This window comes from Dendrobates tinctorius, unplaced genomic scaffold, assembly GCF_039654945.1.
Source record: "Dendrobates tinctorius isolate UK_male_01 unplaced genomic scaffold, ASM3965494v1 ptg000016l, whole genome shotgun sequence".
NCBI classification, from domain to species: domain Eukaryota; kingdom Metazoa; phylum Chordata; class Amphibia; order Anura; family Dendrobatidae; genus Dendrobates; species Dendrobates tinctorius.
Genome location: NW_027361684.1, coordinates 19,984,265 through 20,005,080, shown reverse-complemented (window position 1 = coordinate 20,005,080; position 20,816 = coordinate 19,984,265). Strand labels below are relative to the sequence as shown.

Here is a 20,816-nt window from a genome sequence, read left to right as displayed (position 1 = left end):
ATGCATCTGCACTAATACATGGTTCAGAGGACCCAAGTAAAATGGCAGCTGCACAGGTGCATAAATACCAAATGAAGCAGCCAGCCTACAATCATGGATTGGCCGTGTGGTACACCAGTGCAGGAGAAATAATCCGCATGTGGCAGTGTTCAGACAGGGAATGCAGGGCTTCTGGTTCACAACCTCTTAGTAACACCATATAGGGGGGACTGCCCAGTGCCAACTAGAATGCATCCCGTGTGAACAGAGGCCACAAGTTTGCAGAACCATTTGGGCCCATATGTTTTTTGTGCACTTTTTATATTTTTTTCAGGGTGCAGTTGGGCCCAAATTGTTCTGAAAACTTGTTGCCTCTGTTCACACGGGATGCATTCTAGTTGGCACTGGGCAGCCCCCCTATATGGTGTTACTAAGAGGTTGTGAACCAGAAGCCCTGCATTCCCTGTGTGAACACTGCCACATGTGGATTATTTCTTCTGCACTGGTGTACCACACGGCCAATCCCTGATTGTAGGCTGGCTGTTTCATTTGGTATTTATGCACCTGTGCAGCTGCCATTTTACTTTGGTCCGCTGCACCCTGTATTAGTGCAGATGCATTTAGGCCTGTCTGGTTTGCCCCTGCAGCTTTGCAAGATGATGTGCACTTATTCCTGGAAGCTCTGAGCAATTGGACTTTTTCTTGTGTGCAAGTCCAGTGATGCTCCTAGAAACAATGGATTCACTCCTCTGGATTCCTTTCTTGTCTTTTCTTTGTGGCTCCTCACGGCAACATAGGAAAGCCACCTTGTTTTCCATAGAAGAATTTACAAAGTCTTTCGTTCACAGCTCAGGCACGTGTCGTTCCTGCAGAAATCTCGGCTCTCTCCTCACACACAGAAAAGCAGCCCCTCCCCTCTCCAGTCTGGCAGAAGAAACTAAACAGTATTTACAGCAAGGAAGCACAGAATGTCCCACTGCTCTAACCAAGTGGTTTCTGTCTCTTAAATTGTCTGCTTGTCTCTACGGTCCATAGCAACGCCACCCCCTTACACAAGTACCACGGAGGATCAGACTCTACGCCAGGCCAGGTCAGCTTGAAACTTTTTGCTTAACTGTAGTTAGTACATAATGGCCCAATTCATCATTACATTATGGGCCCGATTTTGCTGCTTTATGAGGAGATGTGCTGGGATCAAATGCATGAGCATTTCATTCATGAATCAGGAGCATTGGAGGAGTGGCATACACTTCTGCATGCACCTCATCTCAAATCCTGCTCCTGTTTCTACTGGACTAAGATTCATAGCGTAGCGAAACCTTCATGAAGTTGACTAGCAGCAGACTCCTTGCACCCTTTCCACCCCAGCTCAGCCCACTTTGTTGTAGCTGGGTGAAAATGGTGTGAGAACAGCAAAGACTGGAGCTCAGTGCAGAGGAAATGGGAGCGAGGCGAGTATGTAGTTTTGTCATACTGTATATATTGAGGCTATGTGTGGCTCATACTGTATATATGGGACTGTGTTCACTTGTATATGGGGGGACTATGTGTAGGATCATACTGTATATAGGGAGCTGTGTGTGTGATCATACTGTATATTGGGGGCTGTGTGTGATCATACTGTATATAGGGGGCTATGTGTGGGATCATACTGTATGTAGAGTTCTGTGTGTGGCATCACATACTGTATAGAGGGGGCAGTGTGTGGGATCATAGTGTACACAGGAGGGCAGTGTGTGGGATCATACTGTATATAGGGGCTGTGTGTGGAATCATACTGTATATAGGGGCTATGTGTGGGATCATAGTGTACACTGGAGGGCAGTGTGTGGGATCATAGTGTACACAGGAGGGCAGTGTGTGGGATCATACTGTATATAGACAGGCTGTTAGTGAGATCATATTGTATATAGGGGCTGTGTGTGGGATCATACTATATATTGGGGGCTGTGTGTTAAGTGATACTATTAATATAAAATTATTATAATTAATATATTATTAATAGTGAGCTAATTAATGTCAGCCTATATGCTCCCTGCTTACCACTTTATGTCCCGTGATATGGAATATGGGACTAGTTTATGGAATGCGAGTGCCGCTTTTTCTGGCATCTTATTCTGCTATATAAGCTGAGCCCCACCATATTCCTATATGAAGTGATACAAGAGGTCTCTGTGCACACTGGTTTAGCTGATTAGTGTGGTGTCACTCTTTTGGAGTTGTAAAAAGCTATTAGTTTATGGATTTCTATCACATATACAAAACATTTTTTGTGTGCCAACCCCCTAGGACTGGTTCCCAAAGCCATGCACAATTCTTATAAAAAGACTGTATTCGTTAAGCTGCACAAACTAAGACTGTCACATGACTCGAACGTCACTTGTCATTGTGCAGCCAAATAAACGGATGAAAAATCACTGCTGTCTGAATGAGCCCTAAGGTGGTTTATAGTTAGGAGTATGTGAGATGTAGATGACTGTAGGATTCTAGAGGCCCCGTCCCATACACATTGGAATTTTGTCCAAATTGCCGAGCTCGGTAGACAGTCTAATGTGTATGGAGGTCGTCCCAACTCTCCACCGACAGGCAGAGAAGATAAACATCCAGCATGTCTGATTTCGGACTGCTGATCCTTTTGTTCTTGGCTGCATAAGCTACCACCAGAGGAGACGACACAGAAGCACAAACCAGAACAAGCGTTCCCGAGTATGGAGTAGTAAGGAGAGACTGCTGCTGGCCAAACCATCGGCTCAGTCATCATTCAGTTGACAGCTATCAATTTATTTATTATGTAAGGGGCCCCCCTAAGCTTGAACCTAGAAATGGTGTTCCCAAATTCTTTTTACCATTGGATATTTTCTACCTTTTAGTGTTTTCCTGCCAGTTTGAATCAGCTCTGCTGAAATAGGTAGAGCCGGAATGGGGCCGGGTGAGGGAAAGGTGCGTGATCATGACCCCCTGTCAAATTCATCAAGAGTGCCAGTGCCAGTCACTGACTGAAATAGCAATTCTGGTGCAGCACACAGTGGCATGTGCCACTTAATGAATTTAGCGCCTTCTACTCCAGCAAAAACGGTGTGGTGCGAGTGTTCACTATGCCAGTCTTGATTAATCGGCCCCCATGTGTTTGAGAAGAACAGTCCCCTATTCAGACAGCCACTCGCCTCTCCTTCTCTTCATCCTTGTTGGCACATGATCAGTGGCAGCTGTAGCCCCTGACTAGATGCAGCAGCGAAGTGCTGACCAGGCCAGGATAGTGTAGGGGGACCCATTCGACGGGACATAGTAATCATGGGAGATCTAAAAACAATTTTTTGCATCACAGTTTTGCTACACATTTAACACAAAAAAGGAGTGTGTAACCCGTTTAACTTTCCAGTTCTTTATAATGGTGCATAGTACTGTATGTACCCAAGGTCACTACACACATAATAACCCTATGGAATATAGATGTCACTATAACGTACAGTCTGGGGCAGCCTAACAATATACATAACTAGCTGAAGAACCCGGCGTTGCCCGGGCATAGTAACTAACTGTGGTTAGTTATAACAAATTATAATTATCCTCCATCCCATAGTCCCTTGCCCATATACCCATCATACATATCCTCCATCCCATAGTTCCATGCCCATATACCATCATACATATCCTCCATCCCATAGGCCCATGCCCATATACCCATCATACATATCCTCCATCCCATAGTTCCATGCCCATATACCATCATACATATCCTCCATCCCATAGGCCCATGCCCATATACCCATCACACATCCTCCATCCCATAGTCCCGTGCCCATATACCCACCATACATATCCTCCATCCCATATTACCATGCCCATATACCCATCATACATATTCTCCATCCCATAGTCGAGTGCCTATATACCCATCATACATATCCTCCATCCCATAGTCGAGTGCCAATATACCCATCACACATCCTCCAACCCATAGTCCCGTGCCCATAAACCCATTATGACATCATCATCACTATGGCAACCGTTATGACATAACCATCACCATTGCAACCTATTAAGTCATCGTCACCATGGCAACCATTATGACATCATCGTCACCATGGCAACCGTTGTGACATCATCTTCTACATTGCAATCTATTATGACATCAGCGTCGCCATGGCAACCATTATGACATCATAATGAGGGGTGTGGCTTGATACACATAACCCAATGGAATGCCGCAGTGGTGTCACAATGAAGGCTTCCAGCGTGTACGAAGGTCACAGATTCTGATGAAAGAAGTCACCAAACCTTATAACGCTTACACAGGTAATATATGTATATATCCACAGAGCGCAACTTTATTTGTTAGTTATGTATGGATATGGCTACTCTTAGTATGCACCTGTTCACACCAGTTTTCTGTTTGGAAGTGATGATCAGTCTTTTGATATTATTAGGAAACTTTCTCTGGGGAAAAATGAACAGCTGAACTATAGTTGTGAAATCCTACAATAAGCTCTCGGCCGGATTCACGGTGCGGCTGCAGTTTAGTTAATGGTCAGGAGAGTGTAACGGTAACACCCCAGTTGAGAATCCTTGGGCCATCGGCCACCACATGTGCACATGGTTTTGGCTGCATATGGCAGTTGCCTAAAATTCAATCTTTTCCAACACGTGACCTTTAATTTAATATGTAGATTTTAGCCTTGATAAAAATGAACTTTGGGAAAAAGCATTTTTATCTTTCATGATTTGTTGTAAACTCAGACCAGGCAGTCTAATGATGGGCCAGATTTAATAACCGGCATTAATCATATGACACATTTTACAACTGTTTTGTCAAAAAAATTAGTATTGAAACATAGACCCAATTATTTTTTATTTCTCTTCATTTGAGCAGGGAATAATACAATAAGTAATAAAAAAAATAATAATCACATTCCACATGATTCTCCCACAACACTTAATGTGTTACACGTGATTGACAGAAATATATATATTGTGCTATTTATCCCAACCATTGTGAACTGTGTATCAGTTGTACTATCAGAGCCATGAGCTCATGTACCCACATAGTACCAACAGCTCGGCTGTCCATGCACATACATGGCACATACATGGTACATACATGGTACATACTAACAACTTGATGAATTCTCTGCTGTGGTATAAAGATCAAGGTAACAGACAGAATCAGCTGTGTTGAAATCCAACTACCTGATCCTTCTCTCTCCAGACATCTGATATCAGGAGAGAATGAAGAAATCCCCTACGCATTGGTAGTTTTACCTGACTGTAAAGGAGTTGTCCCCTACCGGTCACCCCCTTATTAATGGGTCCTGAGAAGTAACAAAAACAATTATAGTAAGCCCTTGGACTGCTGCTCCTCCTCCATGGTCAGAGTTGCTTTCCCCATTGTTTTCTGTGATCAACATCCATCAGAGGCGTGACATGAGTGCTGCAGACAATCAGTGGCCGCTGATTGGCTGCAGCATTCACATTTTGTCAAGAGTATAAAGAAATAGTATTTTTTTCAGCTTGGTTTGGATTAAAAGCCCCCGTACACATGAAACAGCCGATCGTTCGGCCATCAGCTATCTCTCCCGAGTTCACCATACACAGGAACGTTCAGCTCCGTAGATCTCTTCTGTGTTCTTTATGAGAGAATGAATGCCAGACTCCTCTGATGGTGGCTTAAAAAATAAAAGGATCAGTTGTTGGAAATCTGACATGTCGGATCCTTCTCTTCCGACATCATCGTAGGAATATCAATTCCAATTGTCACTCGGAGTAGATGGTTTTTGTGTCTAGGCAAGAAAAAGACTTACAAGTGAGGGCCAGACTTTTCTGTTGTTGTTTGTCATCATCTTCTGTGAGGACTTGGAAGTCCCCCATACACATTAGGCAGGATCAGCCAACATTAGTCTAATATGTTTGTGGGCCTTAAATATGAGCATTGCAGCTGTTCAGCGCTCAGTGATTGGCTGCATCACTCACGAGAAGTCCCTCTTTTATGTTGGTCCCACCAGACCGGCGGAGGACGCAGTGCTGATTCTTTAAGTTTTTTTTCTTATGCAAATTGATAACAACTCCTATATTCATTTCATATCCAGCATTCAAAGATACTAATGGAGAAGAAGCTCAACTGGCACTTACCAAGCCTTGGTAAGAATAAAGATGCCGAACCCACAGAAAGGGATTTAAAAATATTAGAAGAACATTATAGAGTGGCTGAGATCATGAAAGCGTCCTTCAGAAAGCAGACAGAACATCATCTTCTTAGTCAGCAGTAAGTTTGATTGTCTCCGTTTCACAGACATTGTAGATCAATTCTATATATAAAATCAATTTCTTCTTCTGAGATTAGACACTTTTGTGGGAATTTGGATAACAGTGATATCTCTATGGAGCCAGATATGTCACATGTGACATCATTTAAGTCAGTTTCTGGAGAGAATATAGTAAATCTTTTGGGATGTTGAGGCCTCTCCTTTCCCACTAAAACCCCCAAATTTTGTCATCAGATTAGAAAAGTCGATAGGGTAAAAAACAAAAATCATAAAATGTGCACGTTTGCTTAAAAAAACTTAAGCCCTTATTAAAATTCCCCAATTGTTTTAAATAGGGGAATAATCTTCAGTCTCAAGAACAATGCTAGATTGTGATGAAATCTGGAAATGCGCCTCAATATCAGGTCCTTCTCATGTATTGTACTATTATAGAAGAGTTGTCTCATTAAGACAACCATTTAAGAAAAATGAGCTGATCCTGCCCTCTTGAATTTCCAGAGGTGAGGTCTGGTGTGATCCTAAAGAGAACATCTAGGAGACATATAGCATTACATTCTGCTCATTCAAATTAACTTGCCAATGATATTGATGGATGACTGGACTTCTGTTCTTGGTCACAGAGTCCCAGGCAGGTACGGACTGGGGCTGAAATTCAGTCCTGGCATTTGAAAACAAACAGGCCCATGTTGTCCTCGTCCCCAAGCACCAGATGGGATATTTTACTTTTCTTACCCTGTGTGGAGGAAAGCAAGATTTACTACAAGACCAATATTTCTAATGATACCTCTGTCACAACTCTTAACAGTATGGGTGTCTTGAGAACACTGATTCTGTTAACAACATAGCAGACAAGGTGGCCCACCACCAGACAGGCTCTTCTGGCATTTGCCAGATGGCCAGTCCGGCCCTGGTCCCAGGTGAGAACCACCTTCTATTGCATCCATATGACTGATGGGGATGGCAGGTCATATAACATAGTAAGAGAACACTCAGTTCCCCACGCCAATACTTCCATGGTCTCCACCAGGTTAGGTACTTTTTGAAGACAAGGGAAGCGTGACTGCAGTGATTGGCTAGGTCTCTATACTTCCTGCTCTGTATGGACAGACATGTCTACTGCAATCAGTGATTAGCCGCAGCATCACATGACAGACACTGTTGGCATCCAACTGTCCCAATTGGCTACAATGGGGTCACTAGACTTGGATTGTAGTGTCTGCCCCCAGAAATAAATAGCCCATCATTCTGCACTCTTGTTTCTGCCGTCTTTATAAGGAATCTGTGATGCATGATGCAGACAAAGCCTCTGACTCCGATGTGAACCGAGCATCAGTCATCACATATAACAGTATATTTATACAAATGACCAAAACATTGTATTATTATAGAACTGAAATAAATCTGCTTAAGGAGCAACAGAAAGCAATGGAACTTTCCAAATTGTGCAGAGGATCTCAGCAATGTATTCTGAAAGATCAAGAGAGCGCCAAAAAGCTTTGTGAACTGGCAGAAGCGCAAGACCAACATAACCGTCTTGTAGAAGAGCAGAAGAAACTGATAAGTGACCTGAACATGAAGGTAGTGTGTGCTATTGTTTATTACCGTAATGGAAACCTGTCATGAGGATCATGCTGCCCGAACCACAGACTCAGACGCCGACTGCGCGATTGCAGCCAATTATGGTTTTGTCTAAAATGTTGCGGTAATTCAGATTATACACACTTTAAAAAGCCGTCCAAGGACTGTGACTCAACTGACTAAACCAATATGGACCCTGGCCACCTTCCCCCTCCACAGTCTCTTTGAATGACAAGTGGAATAGAGAGAAGGTGGCTAGAAACTTGCCATGGACTAGTCAGTCAAGATCCATAGAGGCCGAGTCATCACAGTCACAAAAATTTGTAAAAAGTGTTGAAAAGTCACAAAAATGTTGTGCAAGTTTTCACGTCAATTTGAATCAGCCATGCCAAAATTGGAGGTGAGAAGGAGCCAGGATGGTATTGGCAACACCCTCCCGCCCAATTCATCAAAAATGCCCTAATTTCTGGCGCGGCACACAGAGGCACATGTCACTGAGAAGGAGCGCTAAATTCATTAAGGGGCATTGTCCTCTTCATGAATAAGGCTCCTTTTGTGTTCCACCATGATCGGCGTTTTGTGAGCGAGTGCTATGCTTGATGAATCAGTCCCATAGTCACTGCCGGCTTTTAATTCCGAGTGTATTCGGAAACACTGCAGCGTTTTGGAGTAAAACATACCTGGCTGTAATTGCGCAGTCGGTATCTGATTCATGATCAATATGATGATCTCATGACAATAACTAGCTGTACACAGAATGACCACATACCATAACATTAACCATTTCCTATGAAAGCCGACATGTGCCTAAAATGATGTAAAATGTTTGAAACTGTGTACATGTACAGTGACATGTAAAAGTTTGGGCACCCCTGGTCACATTTACTGTTAACATGAACAGTTAAGCAAGTTGTATATGAAATAATCTCTAAAAGGCCTAAAGTTAAAGATTACAAATTTCCTTTGTATTTTAGGCAAAAAAATATATTGTCATTTTTTTACCTTTAAAAAGGGAAATGCAAAAGTTTAGGCACCCGTGGAGATGTGTGTGCTCAAATAACTTTGACCAAGGTTTCAGACCTTAATTAGCTTGATAGGGTTATGGCTTGTTTGCTATCATCATTATGAAAGGGCAGGTGATTCAAGTTTCCCATCTTTATAAAAACCCAACCTCCTCTAACCTTGTGCCAAAAACAGCAGGAACTACATTTGCCAGCGCATGCACATTTCTGTTTTTCGGCTTTGCCCGCAGTTGAGCAAAGTGTATTGCGCAGGCGCGAAATGTAATATTTCTGAGCAGGCGCAAGATGTCACACGGCGCAAGAGGTGTTATCCATGCAGTAGGACAGCGAGCAACAGCCAATGGGAGTGATGTAGAGTCCCAAAACCATGCCCTTTGGACCAGATTGAAAAGATTACCATACAGAGCGGGAGACATTAAAAAACGTGTTCATGAGTATACAAGGGGAGTCAGGGGGTTCTGTAAGGATGTAGGGAATGCATAGCAGACACTGAATAGGGCGATATTTTTAGCTAATATATCACAAAACTGGTGACAGATACCCTTTAAGAAATGGCAGTTAAGAGGAGTAGTGGAGGTTAGGATAAGGTCTGAAAGACCAAGCTAAATCAAATCAGGCAAATCAGATCCCCGTTTGACTGCAAAAGACCTTTGAAATATATATCAGAATCTGGAGTTGTGGTACTTTGTTCTACCTTTCTGAGACACCGGCACAAATATGAACTTCATGGAAGAGTCATCAGAAGAAAACCTCTCCTGCATCCTCACCATAAGTATGCAAAAGAACATCTAAGCAAGCCTGATGCATTTTGGAAACCAGTCCTGTGGACCGGTTAAAATAGTACTTTTTGGCCTGATCAAAGATATGTGTGGAAAAAAAGGCACAGAAATTCAGGAAAATAACATCTCACCAGCCATTAAGCATGGGGTGGATCAATCATGCTTTGGGGCTGTATTGTAGCCAATAGCACAGGGAACATTTCATGGATAGAGGGAAAAATGGATTAAATGAAATTTCAACAAATTCTAGATCATAACATCATCTGTAAAAAAAAAACTGAAGTTGAAAAGAGGATGGCCTCTACCAATGGATAATGATCCTAAACACACATCAAAAGGCTCAAGAGACTACCTCAAAGGCGCAAGCTGACAGTTTTACAATTGCCCTCACAGTCCCCGGATCTGAACATCAATGAAAATCTGTGGCTAGACCTCAAAATAGCAGTGCATACAGGACAACCCAGGAATCTCACAGAACTGGAAGAATTTTCCAAGGAAGAATGGATGAAAATCCCTCAAACAAGAATTGAAAGACTCTTGGTTGGCTACAAAATACGTTTACCAACTGTGATACTTGCAAAAGGGGGTGCTACTAGGTACTAGCCATGCAGGGAACCAAACCTTTTGCATCAGCCCGTTTTCCACTTTGTAATTTTAAAATGTAAAATGTGAAAATATATATATATATATTTGCCTGAAATACAATGTGTCATCTTTAACTTTAGCCCTTTTAGAGATCATTTCATCTCCAACTTGCTTAATTGTTCACAATAACAGTAATTTTGATCAGGGGTGCCCAAACTTATACATGTCACAGCAAACGTAACACACATAGATACAGAACACATTACAAGCAAGCAAAACACTGTTTTGAGGCATGCCAACGATCGTATAACTAGTGTACCTGATTATCGGCCGATCTAAACAGGCTCCTGATCACCCAACGAATGATCAAAACACTCGTTTGCTATTTACAATGAATTTTAGGTAAACTGTAAAATTACTGTTTTGGGCATCATACCATGCTGTGCAAACAGGACATGTGCTACTTTTATAATGATGTTATACTGTATGTACACAGAACGATCAAACTATTGTTCTGTTCATGTAGAAGTGTGGTCTAAACAGGCTACTAAGTGACCAATTGGCCTGCATCAGCCGATCAGCGGTCGTTTAACGGCTGCGTTCGGCATGCATCAATGTGCCCATATTCTGCAGGAAGGGAGTTTTTAGGGGCAGATACTGGACACTGAAACATTGCAGCAGTAAGGCTATAATGGATGGACGGGAGGCTACAAGAAGCTTTACATGAACAGTGGAAGGAGAGGGCACATTAATATAAAAGAGAATGTGCCCTCTTTCCCCAATGAACACACTTTGCTTTGGCAAATGTCTCTGGCACGTGTCACCTTTATTTAACAACCAGTAATCACCTATTCACAGGCCAAATGCAACATGTTAACTCTAATTTACGATAATTTATTACAGATAAAAGAAAAAGAAGAAGAAATTGTACAACAGAAAAAGGCAATGTCCAACACTAAAACCTCACAAGGACGTACTGTTCAGCTGGAAAATGAACTGCAGCACGTATGTATCCCTTCTCTTCTCACACTGTACTCCCAGCATATGGTCTGCTCTGCCTACACCAAGGGCTGTCTGGCAATCCCATAACCTCTACAACCCTTGTCTATATATAGCATAGCTGGGAAGGACAGGTTTAAATCCCAGCTCTGCAGTGTCTGTGTAGATACACCTGTGGGGTTTTGCTAAAAAAAAAGGAAGTAGCTTCATGGAGTGTCAGTCTCCTGAGGGAGGCTCAGTCTGCTGGGTGAAGCAGAGTCAAGCGTGCTGCTGGTGAGTGATAAGCCAAAATGTGAACTGTAGCTGAGAGAGACAAAAGCTTCATTGTCTGTGTGAATGCTACCTAACTCCTAATGGTTAATGTCTACCAGAGAGAGTGAATCCCAACAATATAGTGTTTAATGTAGTCTAAATATATTACGCCCTAGATAGGGCTGCAACGGACATAGCTAAAGTGTAGGCCCGGACATCACAGGGATTTAAAGGAGGAGGCAAGAAAAAGGTTAATAGCTATTTCAGCTAGGAAAGGATTAATAGTTATTTTTGTATATCCACAAAAGAAAGTTAGGGAGCGTGGGGTTTGAGTTTAGGTCGCTTGGGATGGGATTCTGTTTAGGAACGCATAGGAAGTTATGTGAAAGGGGGTGGGGGTATCTGAGGTACCTTAAAATGAAAAGGAGGAACTGTGGATCTTCATCTTACCTTGTGGATCGAGGAACAGTGAACCATCAGTCCTTATGTTATGCCCCTTTTCTTCTGCTATCATATAAATTCTGGTGGTAATGTGATGGTCTTTGGTTGTTTAATATCAAGTCATAGCAGCAGGAGATGAAGAGGTCGAGGATGGCCTTGGTTAATGGAGATAGCATTACATAGATATGTTGACCCTTCATTATTGAGTTATGGTTTAGTTCCTGCTGGGACGGTTCCCAGGGAACAGAAATGAGTAGAGCTGACAGCACCATGACATTAGTCCACCCTGAGTTGAAGCTCTGTGACTTAGTATTTATTCTGGTGCTGTCCATTGGTGTCAGGCCATCCAGTTTCTCCTCGGAAAAGAAATCGCATTTATGATGTATGTCGTATGTGCTGTGGCTATTTCTTTCCATGTCCCCCAGTGTTATGTATTAATTGTTAAAGCTATGTTAATGCTATTTCAATGAAGTCACATTACAAGTCCATACGGAAAAGAGTACCAGATTCCGCTATCCCACATCTAGGAACATGGCAGAAAAATGGACACTGCACAGTATACAATTTTTTACAATGGGAGCTAAAGGCTTATGTATTGCACTATATGCCATATGTTTGATGCTGTTGTCAGAGGTGTACAATGTATGTGATGTATCTGGAAAGCTCCTCTAACAGAAGCAAATTAAGAAATGCGGATAGAGTTTAAGGCCAGCAAACTCAACGATATATGGGGAAAACCTTACTTTTGAGACCAAACTTTTGGTTATTCATAAAGTGTGAACAATCAATTAGAATATTGTGATGTATCTTAACACAGGTTACTCAAAGTTTTAATGTGATCAAAGCTGAAAATGAAAAACTCAAGGAGAGTATTAACCATCTGCGCTTCAAGAAAGCAAAGTATCAGTGCCTGATTGATAAAATGCACCAGAAGATTACCCATCAGAAGGCCCTCACCGAGAAAATGCACGAGAGGATCACGTCCATGCATAATGAAAAGTAAGTGACCTCTATCTGCTAAAAACAAGAGCATGGACAGCACCTCCAAAAAATCATACATTGATCTAATGCCGCTAGGTTCTTAGCTTAACATGCTGATCAGACTGTATGACGCCCACTGCCACGTCACGACGACCCTTAGTGAGTACTAAGTTTTATCGCCTTAAAGGAGCAGAGTTGTGCGCTAACCACCATCACAGCGACAATGCACCAGCAGGGCGGGTGGCCTGGTGTCTCACAGCACCCATGATGGAAAATAGAAAAGACAAAAGACACATAGCGCGAGCTCATGTGTAAGATCTTAAAAAGAATTGTTGTTCGTAACACTGTCTTTATAAGAGTTAACCTGAGCTGGAGTTTCTCTAAGGCCCCCTTCACATGTATGTGTTTCCGGTACGTGTGGCATCCATTCTCATACTTATCGGAGACACGTATCCACATGTACCCATTATAACCTATGTGGCTGCTCACATCTGTGTTATGCACATGCAGACATGTCCATTTTGTACTGGCAGCTCAGATGACATAGACCAATAAAAGTCTATGGGTCCATGTGACATGTACTGGAATAGAATGCAGAATTGAAATTACTGTTTTTTATGTGTTAAAGATGTGCAAAGATAATAGATAGATATCCGTCATATGTATAATTTCACAACCCCATGACACATTATAAAATTGCACCCTTTAGTGCCTTGCATGTAGTGTTTATTGTACAGCTTTGTATTAACCTAATAAATAATTAAATAAATGGAAAAAAAAAACACTTTGGGTAAAGCAGTCAGCTTTGAGCTGATATTTTCAGGCTAGGAACGTCCATGATTCTTGATTCCTTCCCTGCCTAAAAATACTGTCACACATCCACCCCAGAAGTGGCGCATCACACGAGATACTCCAATTTTGGCGTTTTGCCTTCGTCTTGGCTCTTCCTGATTCTCTGGTGGCAATCAGGGTAATGGGGCTTGGGGTTGATATCAGCTGTGAAATGTCCAAAAACACAGCTGACATCAAGCCCTGGTGTTAGCAATGGAGAGTTGTCTATCAGACACCCCCATTACTAACCCAGGAATTAAAAAGAAACAAAAAATAAATACTTTATTTAAATAAACACTCCGACACTTTGCCTGGTTCACCATTTTATTAAATTTTTTAAAAAATCCCACGCGGTGCAACGTAGTTCAGCGAAGAGAAACCTGAAAAGAACATATACACAAAACACAGAGAAATAAAACAGAGACACTGTCACTCATTCACCCTCACAGGAGAATGTTACTGACATCACCACTCTTCAGTATCACCGGGTCTCGCACAACACTGCGTACCTAGAAGTGGATGTTTGCAAAGCCTATGGAGCGTCAGAACGAGGATACATAGGTTTGTACGGAGGATTCACTGGACTTCATTGGACTCGCTTGGACTACGTCGGACTTGCATGGGAACATTTTTTTTAAAGTGTTGAACCAGGGAAAATGTCTCGGAGTGTTTATTTCCATAAAGAATTTTTTTGTGTGTGTTTCCTTTTTTCCTGGGTCAGTAATGGGGGTGTATGATAGACACCTCTCCATTACCAGCACCATGTTTTCATGTCAGGTGTGTTTTTGGACAAATCTCACCTGACAACAACCCCAAGCACCATTAGCCCAATTTCCAATGCACCAGGGCATCAGGAAGAGGCAAGGTGAACCGCCAGAAATAGGGCATCTCATGTGATGCTCCACTTTTGGGGCGGTTGTGGCTGATATTTTTAGACTGAGGAGGGACCAATAACTATGGACCTTTCCAGCCTGATAATAAAAGCTCTTTGCTGTCTGCTTTACATTTGCTGGCTATCAAAAATGGGGGGACCCCACGTTGTTTTTATTTGTTTATTAGGTTAATACAAAACTGTACAATGAACTCCATATGCAAAGCACTAAAGGATGCAATTTGATAATTTGTTGTGGGATTGTGAAATTATATATCTGATGGATATATATATATTTTTCTATCAATCTATTTATCTATCTGTTTATCTATTTAGTATCTATCTATTATCTTTACACATTTTTAACACATAAAACACAATAATTTCCAGAATGCATTTTATTCCGGTATATGTCACACAGATGGCATACGAACAGGACCCGGATGGTACACAAGTACACATGGATGGCACATGGATGGCACACAAGTACACATGGCCAACAGAAAACCACCCAGAAAGTAAAAACGGATTGTCTCTTGCTATGTTTGTTTAAGTAGACATGTGAAGGGGGCCTTACACAGTATGGAGACCGCTGCTCTGGGTCTAATTCGGATTTGTCCATGTTGATACGATGAATAATTGAATGGATAGTGGAAAGGGGAATAACATTACTTGCACTGATAGCCTTGAAAAATAGCCTGGACTCCATTGGAAGCTTTTCTATGCCCATGGGTTTTGCAGACTAGCGCAGACTCCATGGTCATAAAGCCTTCAACCTGGAGTGTGCACCACTGTGCAAAACCTTTGAGAACAGGAAAGCTATCCACCAAGTCCGGGCTATTTTCCCAGGTGAACAGCACTAGTAATCTTGATCCCCTTTCAACTTTGTATTTCTGAACTTCACCATCACTATAATCGCAGCACTTGTGGGACTAAATTATCAAACTAATAAGTGTTATGTCATAATCTTATAGAACTGATATCCAGACAGACGTCCTGACCATTAAAGACGCAGCAGAAAAAGAGTCTAAAAAATATGATATAAAGATTGAAGAACTTAACAGATATCTCGACCATCTGAAGAAGCAACAGCAATTTAATGAAGCAAAATTGTTTGATCGCTCTTCAAACGAAAGGGAGCTGCAAAAAATGAGACAAGGTAAAGTTAGGCATAGTCCGTCATATGTTTGATTGATTTATATCAAAACCTGACAGAACACCGCAAAAAAGGTGGAGTGCATACCACCATAAAGCCGGGGTCACACTAGAGATGAATACGGACAAGTGCTGTGCGATAAAACATTGCATAGTACTCGAACCAGTCTTCCTCTGTGGGGCCGCTCACATCAGCGCTTTTTTTCTTGGCCGTATTCAATGGGCGAGAGAAATCACCGCATGCTGCGTTCGTCACCAACACTCGGCCGAGTCTCGGCGCACTCGCACCCATATAAGCCTGTGGGTGCGAGTCACACAGCGCACATCACTCGGTTATCATCTGAGTGTTGTGCAATATACACTGACCCCGGCAATGGAGGAGATGGAGAAATTCATTTCTCCGCCTCCTCCGCAGCTGTGCTCCTATCCTCTCTGTGCGAGAGCCTCGGAGCACAGTAGCATGACACTCGGATCCCGCTCGCAGCAGAGCAGGAGCCGAGGGTCATTAGCATATCGCATCGGATGCCATACGCTAGTCTGACCCCGGCCTAACACTGCAACTCACGGTCAAATATGAAGACAGCGTGAGGTCATGAGGTAGTGAGAGGTAGAATAAAACATAACTTTTACTAAATTGTTTAAAATACAAAAATGCTGCCTATAAACAAAATACTATCTCAAACAAGGTGAATACAAAAGTGTCTAATCTTATAATCAAACGCTGATAGAAACATAGGGTCAGAAAACAGGTCATGAAAGTCCAATCCTGAGATGTGAATTGAACAAAATCACACCTGGAATCAATCTACTAAGAGGATAGTGACCCATTCAATGACCCATGTGGCCTTGATCATATTGTATCATGAGATTCCCGGACAGTGATCCAGGTAGGACACCAAAGAAATTCATTGATCATAAACTCATAAGCTGTAATGAGCCATCATATAAGGTAAATAAGACAGTGGTCTAACAGTCCTAACATGAATATAATAACAAATAATAGAGACAGTGGTCAACTATTTTCAATGTGGTTAACGTTCTTAGACAGTGAAACATCCCTTCATCATCATATACTGTAACTCATTGTGTATATAGAGATCTAGACAAAGGAACGTTCTCACCCATACAGATGTTACGCCAAGTGTGGACGGGAGCCAGGACACTTTGGTTCTTTGTTTTGGTCAATAAGGTTCAGACAAAAAAAGAGTGAATCACCCTATAGATTCCTATATTGGGCTAATGTGATCTGACATCCCATTCCCATAAAGCTCCCGCCCAGATAAAGGCAGTCCACGTCAAGCCCTGGATAAAAAGCCCTGCACTCTCCCTCGTTGCGCCCTACACGTTTCTTTCTCTTTGAGTATTTAAGGGACCGTTCGCACCTATGACGTTTGTAGAGAGACAGTTCTTTGTGCAAGAAAAAAATGTCTCAGTTCTTCCTTGCAGAGATATCTCATCAACACTTGCAATCAGAAAGCGCTTTTTAACCAGGGCTAGTTTTTTTTTAAACATTCTAGGACAAGTTTCTGTCATTATAACAAAACAGCGCACATTTTAATTCTAAAAATGAGTATGATAAAATCAGTGTGATTTGCTTTTTAGAGGTAATTCGGAATGTATTTTTAATGAAATCTTCTTTGGTTATTTACATTTTTATATTCCAAAAGAAGAACCTATAAAATGTTGTCACGAAATCACTGATTATCATCTGCCCACATGATCATGAGAACAGCAGTGCATCGCTGCTTCATAAAGCAACGGAATAGGTGATAAGTTGTAATTATGGGACAACTGACGCTGCGGTTACTTTTATAGGGCCAGCCAAACTAAGAGTGCATAAAATATCAGCTGCTGTGCCCCTCTGGTAGATCCTATAACTCCACTCTACAAGTAGAGATCTCAGACAGGCCTGAAAAATATTGAGAAAAATACTGAAAATGACCAATAGGCCAATACAATGCTAGGCCTTGGCTCAGTAATTAACAGTACATCTTTTTGTAGGAAAAAGACTTGAAGAAGTGAAAAAGCACAACCAGGGAATCATTGACAACTACAACTCCATCTGTGAGAGGCTAAGACATATATTTGGACAACAGGATGTAGACCTCGACAAGATGGCAAAACAATATATGTTGAATGACATGAAAATGTACTCACTTTTTACATACGTCAACGAACTGAATAATGAAGTGGAAGAGATTAAACAAGACATCAAATCTTCTGAGGTGAGAGTTGTCTGACCAGTGTCACCTCTTTCAGGAACACTATTGGGGGTTTTTCACTTTGTTTTTGTGTATGAGGGTGATCAATGAGTGGAACAGGCTGCCACGAGATGTGGTGTGTTCTCCTTCAATGGAAGTCTTCAAACAGAGGCTGGACAGACATCTGTCTGAGATGGTTTAGTGAGTCTTGCATTGAGCAGGGGGTTGGACACGATGACCCAGGAGGTCCCTTCCAACTCTACTATTCTATGACTCTTCCTGCCATTGTGTGAATATCTACTCATTCTTCTTGTTTTTATTGTTCATCTAGGATGAAATTTTAAATTTGGAGTCTTGCTACAAAAACCTGTTGGATGAGCAACTCGTCAGGCAGAAGGAATTAGAGGTAAGAGATTGTTATTATGGAGGATTATTGGGGTCTCTTCCCTCCAACTAGACTGCTAGACTGCTCAGGGTCAGTACGGAACGGTATGGATATGCCGATATTTCAATATATGACGGGATCATGCTTTGTTTTTTCAGAAGGAACAGATATTGTGGCTTGTCTGTCACAGATCGCTCTTTGGATGGTTTAATAGCGCATTACCTTCCACCACTCATAGACCTACAAATGATTGCCCGATTTAAGCTTCATTATAGTGGTATTAGATCTGTGTTAGAAAGCACCTTTGTATACTGATAGCTATTCCTTCCTGGTAGTGCCGCATCCAGCGCCCTATATACAGTCACGCTAGTCCATGCTGATGTCCACTGCTGATATACCAGCCCCGGGGCCGTTGATTGATGCAGATGATGGTTATTATAGCATCCACATCCTGCTGCAAGATTTTGCATTGTGCAACGTAGTAATCATACAGGGCAAAAATGTAGTCAAAATCCTGGGCCTGAATCATACACAAAATTGTATATCAAAGAGGGGGGGAGAGAAAATGCCAGACATTAATGCCGTCTAAATATATCCTCTAATAAATTATATAATTGGGGAATTAAAAACATATAAAAAGAAGGGACTAAAACAGAGGTGACATGGTAAAACATGTAAGGAAGTGGCTATCGCACTACACACAGCTCCATGCTGGCTTAGTAGATATTTGGATATTCAGCATCCCTATTTTTTCTGCTGTAGGTGTAACAGTGGTCAGAATAGTGAGCTCTGTATCACCCCGCCCACACCCATGATTGGCTGATCCCTTTGTACACTGTACATTGTCAGCAAGCTGCCAATCAGTGGTGACGGCGGGATTACACAGATTAGCCTGACTGGCCTGCACATTACAGCTAGTCATCTAATGATAATCTCCTCCTGATAAAATACTGATTGTATCGAAACTACAGCCCACTGCTAAGTGACACATCCTTGGAATCAGTGTCTCAGCCCCCACATCATGATGCTCTCAGATTAAATAGAAAAAAAAACTGCTGACATATTCCATTAGCCCAGAAAAAGGTGCCATCTTCAAATTGTATTAGCGGAATAATTTCATAGGTGAAGTTTTCCTTCTAAGGTTTCTCCCAAGCCCTATTTGAATTATGTATTTCCAGATTAGATTACAAGGTTAAATGGAATCTGTCAGCAGATTTTTGCTACGTCATCTTTGTATCACTGTGTGTTGCATCTGCTGCATGCAGTAAACTATCAGTGTTCTTAGATGAAGCATATTGCAGAGCTCAGAAAGCTGCCCCCTGCCCACACCACAGCTTTCTGTGTACATTGACTATTGACAATGAGCTACTTATCAGAGGAGGGGTCGTGGTCAGACCAGGGCTCACGTGCACTGTAGTCCAGGCATTAATAATCTCCTGATGATGATACCTTCATTGAATGAAAACAAAAGCACACAGCCCAATAAATGACACATAGCAAAAACCTGCTGACAGATTCCTTTTTCTAGATGGCAAGGACTGCCTTTACTTGAACGATGCAAAGCATATGGTATGTGGTATCGGTCACCATATTGTGTATGACTAGTTTGCCCCATGGTCACTCATATTACTGTATACAACACATACATAACCATTAAATCACTCTTCAGATTCTAGTTTAAAATCATTACTGATTTTAATTGTGTCATTTGTTTAGAACAAAGTGACTTTTCAATGATCACTGGACGTAAACTCATCGAGCATCTGAAGGCTGGATTCCAAATCACCCAAAAATCCAAGTATAAAAATGAAATCACAATGATGCACTAAGCATCTGTGCTTGGTTTGAACAGTCACTTTGTGCTGACAGATGCTTCCTTTGAATGTTCCTTTTTTTGCATGATGATAATGGTATTTGCATTTAGAAATATTATTTTTGTTGCACATATATTAATTAGCATCTAAATCCTCTTCATTTTGGATTTATATTGGATGTCTTTACCTTCTTGTATACATAGAAGTAAAAATATATCAACCAAAGGCAAAAAAAAAAAAAAAAAAGTCTCAACAGTCTTAACAAACCGCAATACTGCTTTTTTTTTTGGGAGTGGTTCAGACAATGACAACATGTGAAAAACTCTTCCTGCTATTCTAAAATCCAGGGATTTGTGACTCATGTTAGGAAGCTCATTTCTATTGATAAACCGACTCATATCTCTTCTTCTTATGTGAAATTCTTGCAGGAAAAATTGCAGAACATTTCTGAAACAACAGAAAAATATAAAATTAAATACAGCGAAATGAGTAGAGAACTTTTACTAATAACATCGGCCGCTGAGGATTTGGTGAACAATCTGGGTTGTGACATATCATCAATGGAGAAGAAGCTCGGATTTGAGAAATCCACATGTCAGGAGAAATTACAGTATTTCAGTAAGTATTGTGTAATATACGACCCTACTGAAGAAAGTGAGACGTTATAAAGGATTTGCTGAATC

The 20,816-nt window shown here is 41.6% G+C and overlaps 1 protein-coding gene across 9 annotated transcripts in view; it reads left to right on the top strand.

Annotated features, from left to right (window-relative positions):
• The window catches only part of LOC141080387 (uncharacterized), a 382,167-nt gene that overhangs the window by 336,721 nt on the left and 24,630 nt on the right, over positions 1 to 20,816 (top strand). Inside the window, exon 28 of one of the 9 annotated variants that reach the window (XM_073565561.1) lies at positions 6,063 to 6,232. The exons of 7 other annotated variants lie outside the window; for them this stretch is intronic. In XM_073565561.1, the coding sequence (XP_073421662.1) occupies positions 6,063 to 6,118 (56 nt within the window). In that variant the 3' untranslated portion in view covers positions 6,119 to 6,232. Of the gene's footprint in view, positions 1 to 827; positions 1,064 to 6,062; positions 6,233 to 20,816 lie in introns of those variants that run through there. One more of the 9 variants, XM_073565559.1, reaches the window with a different exon arrangement.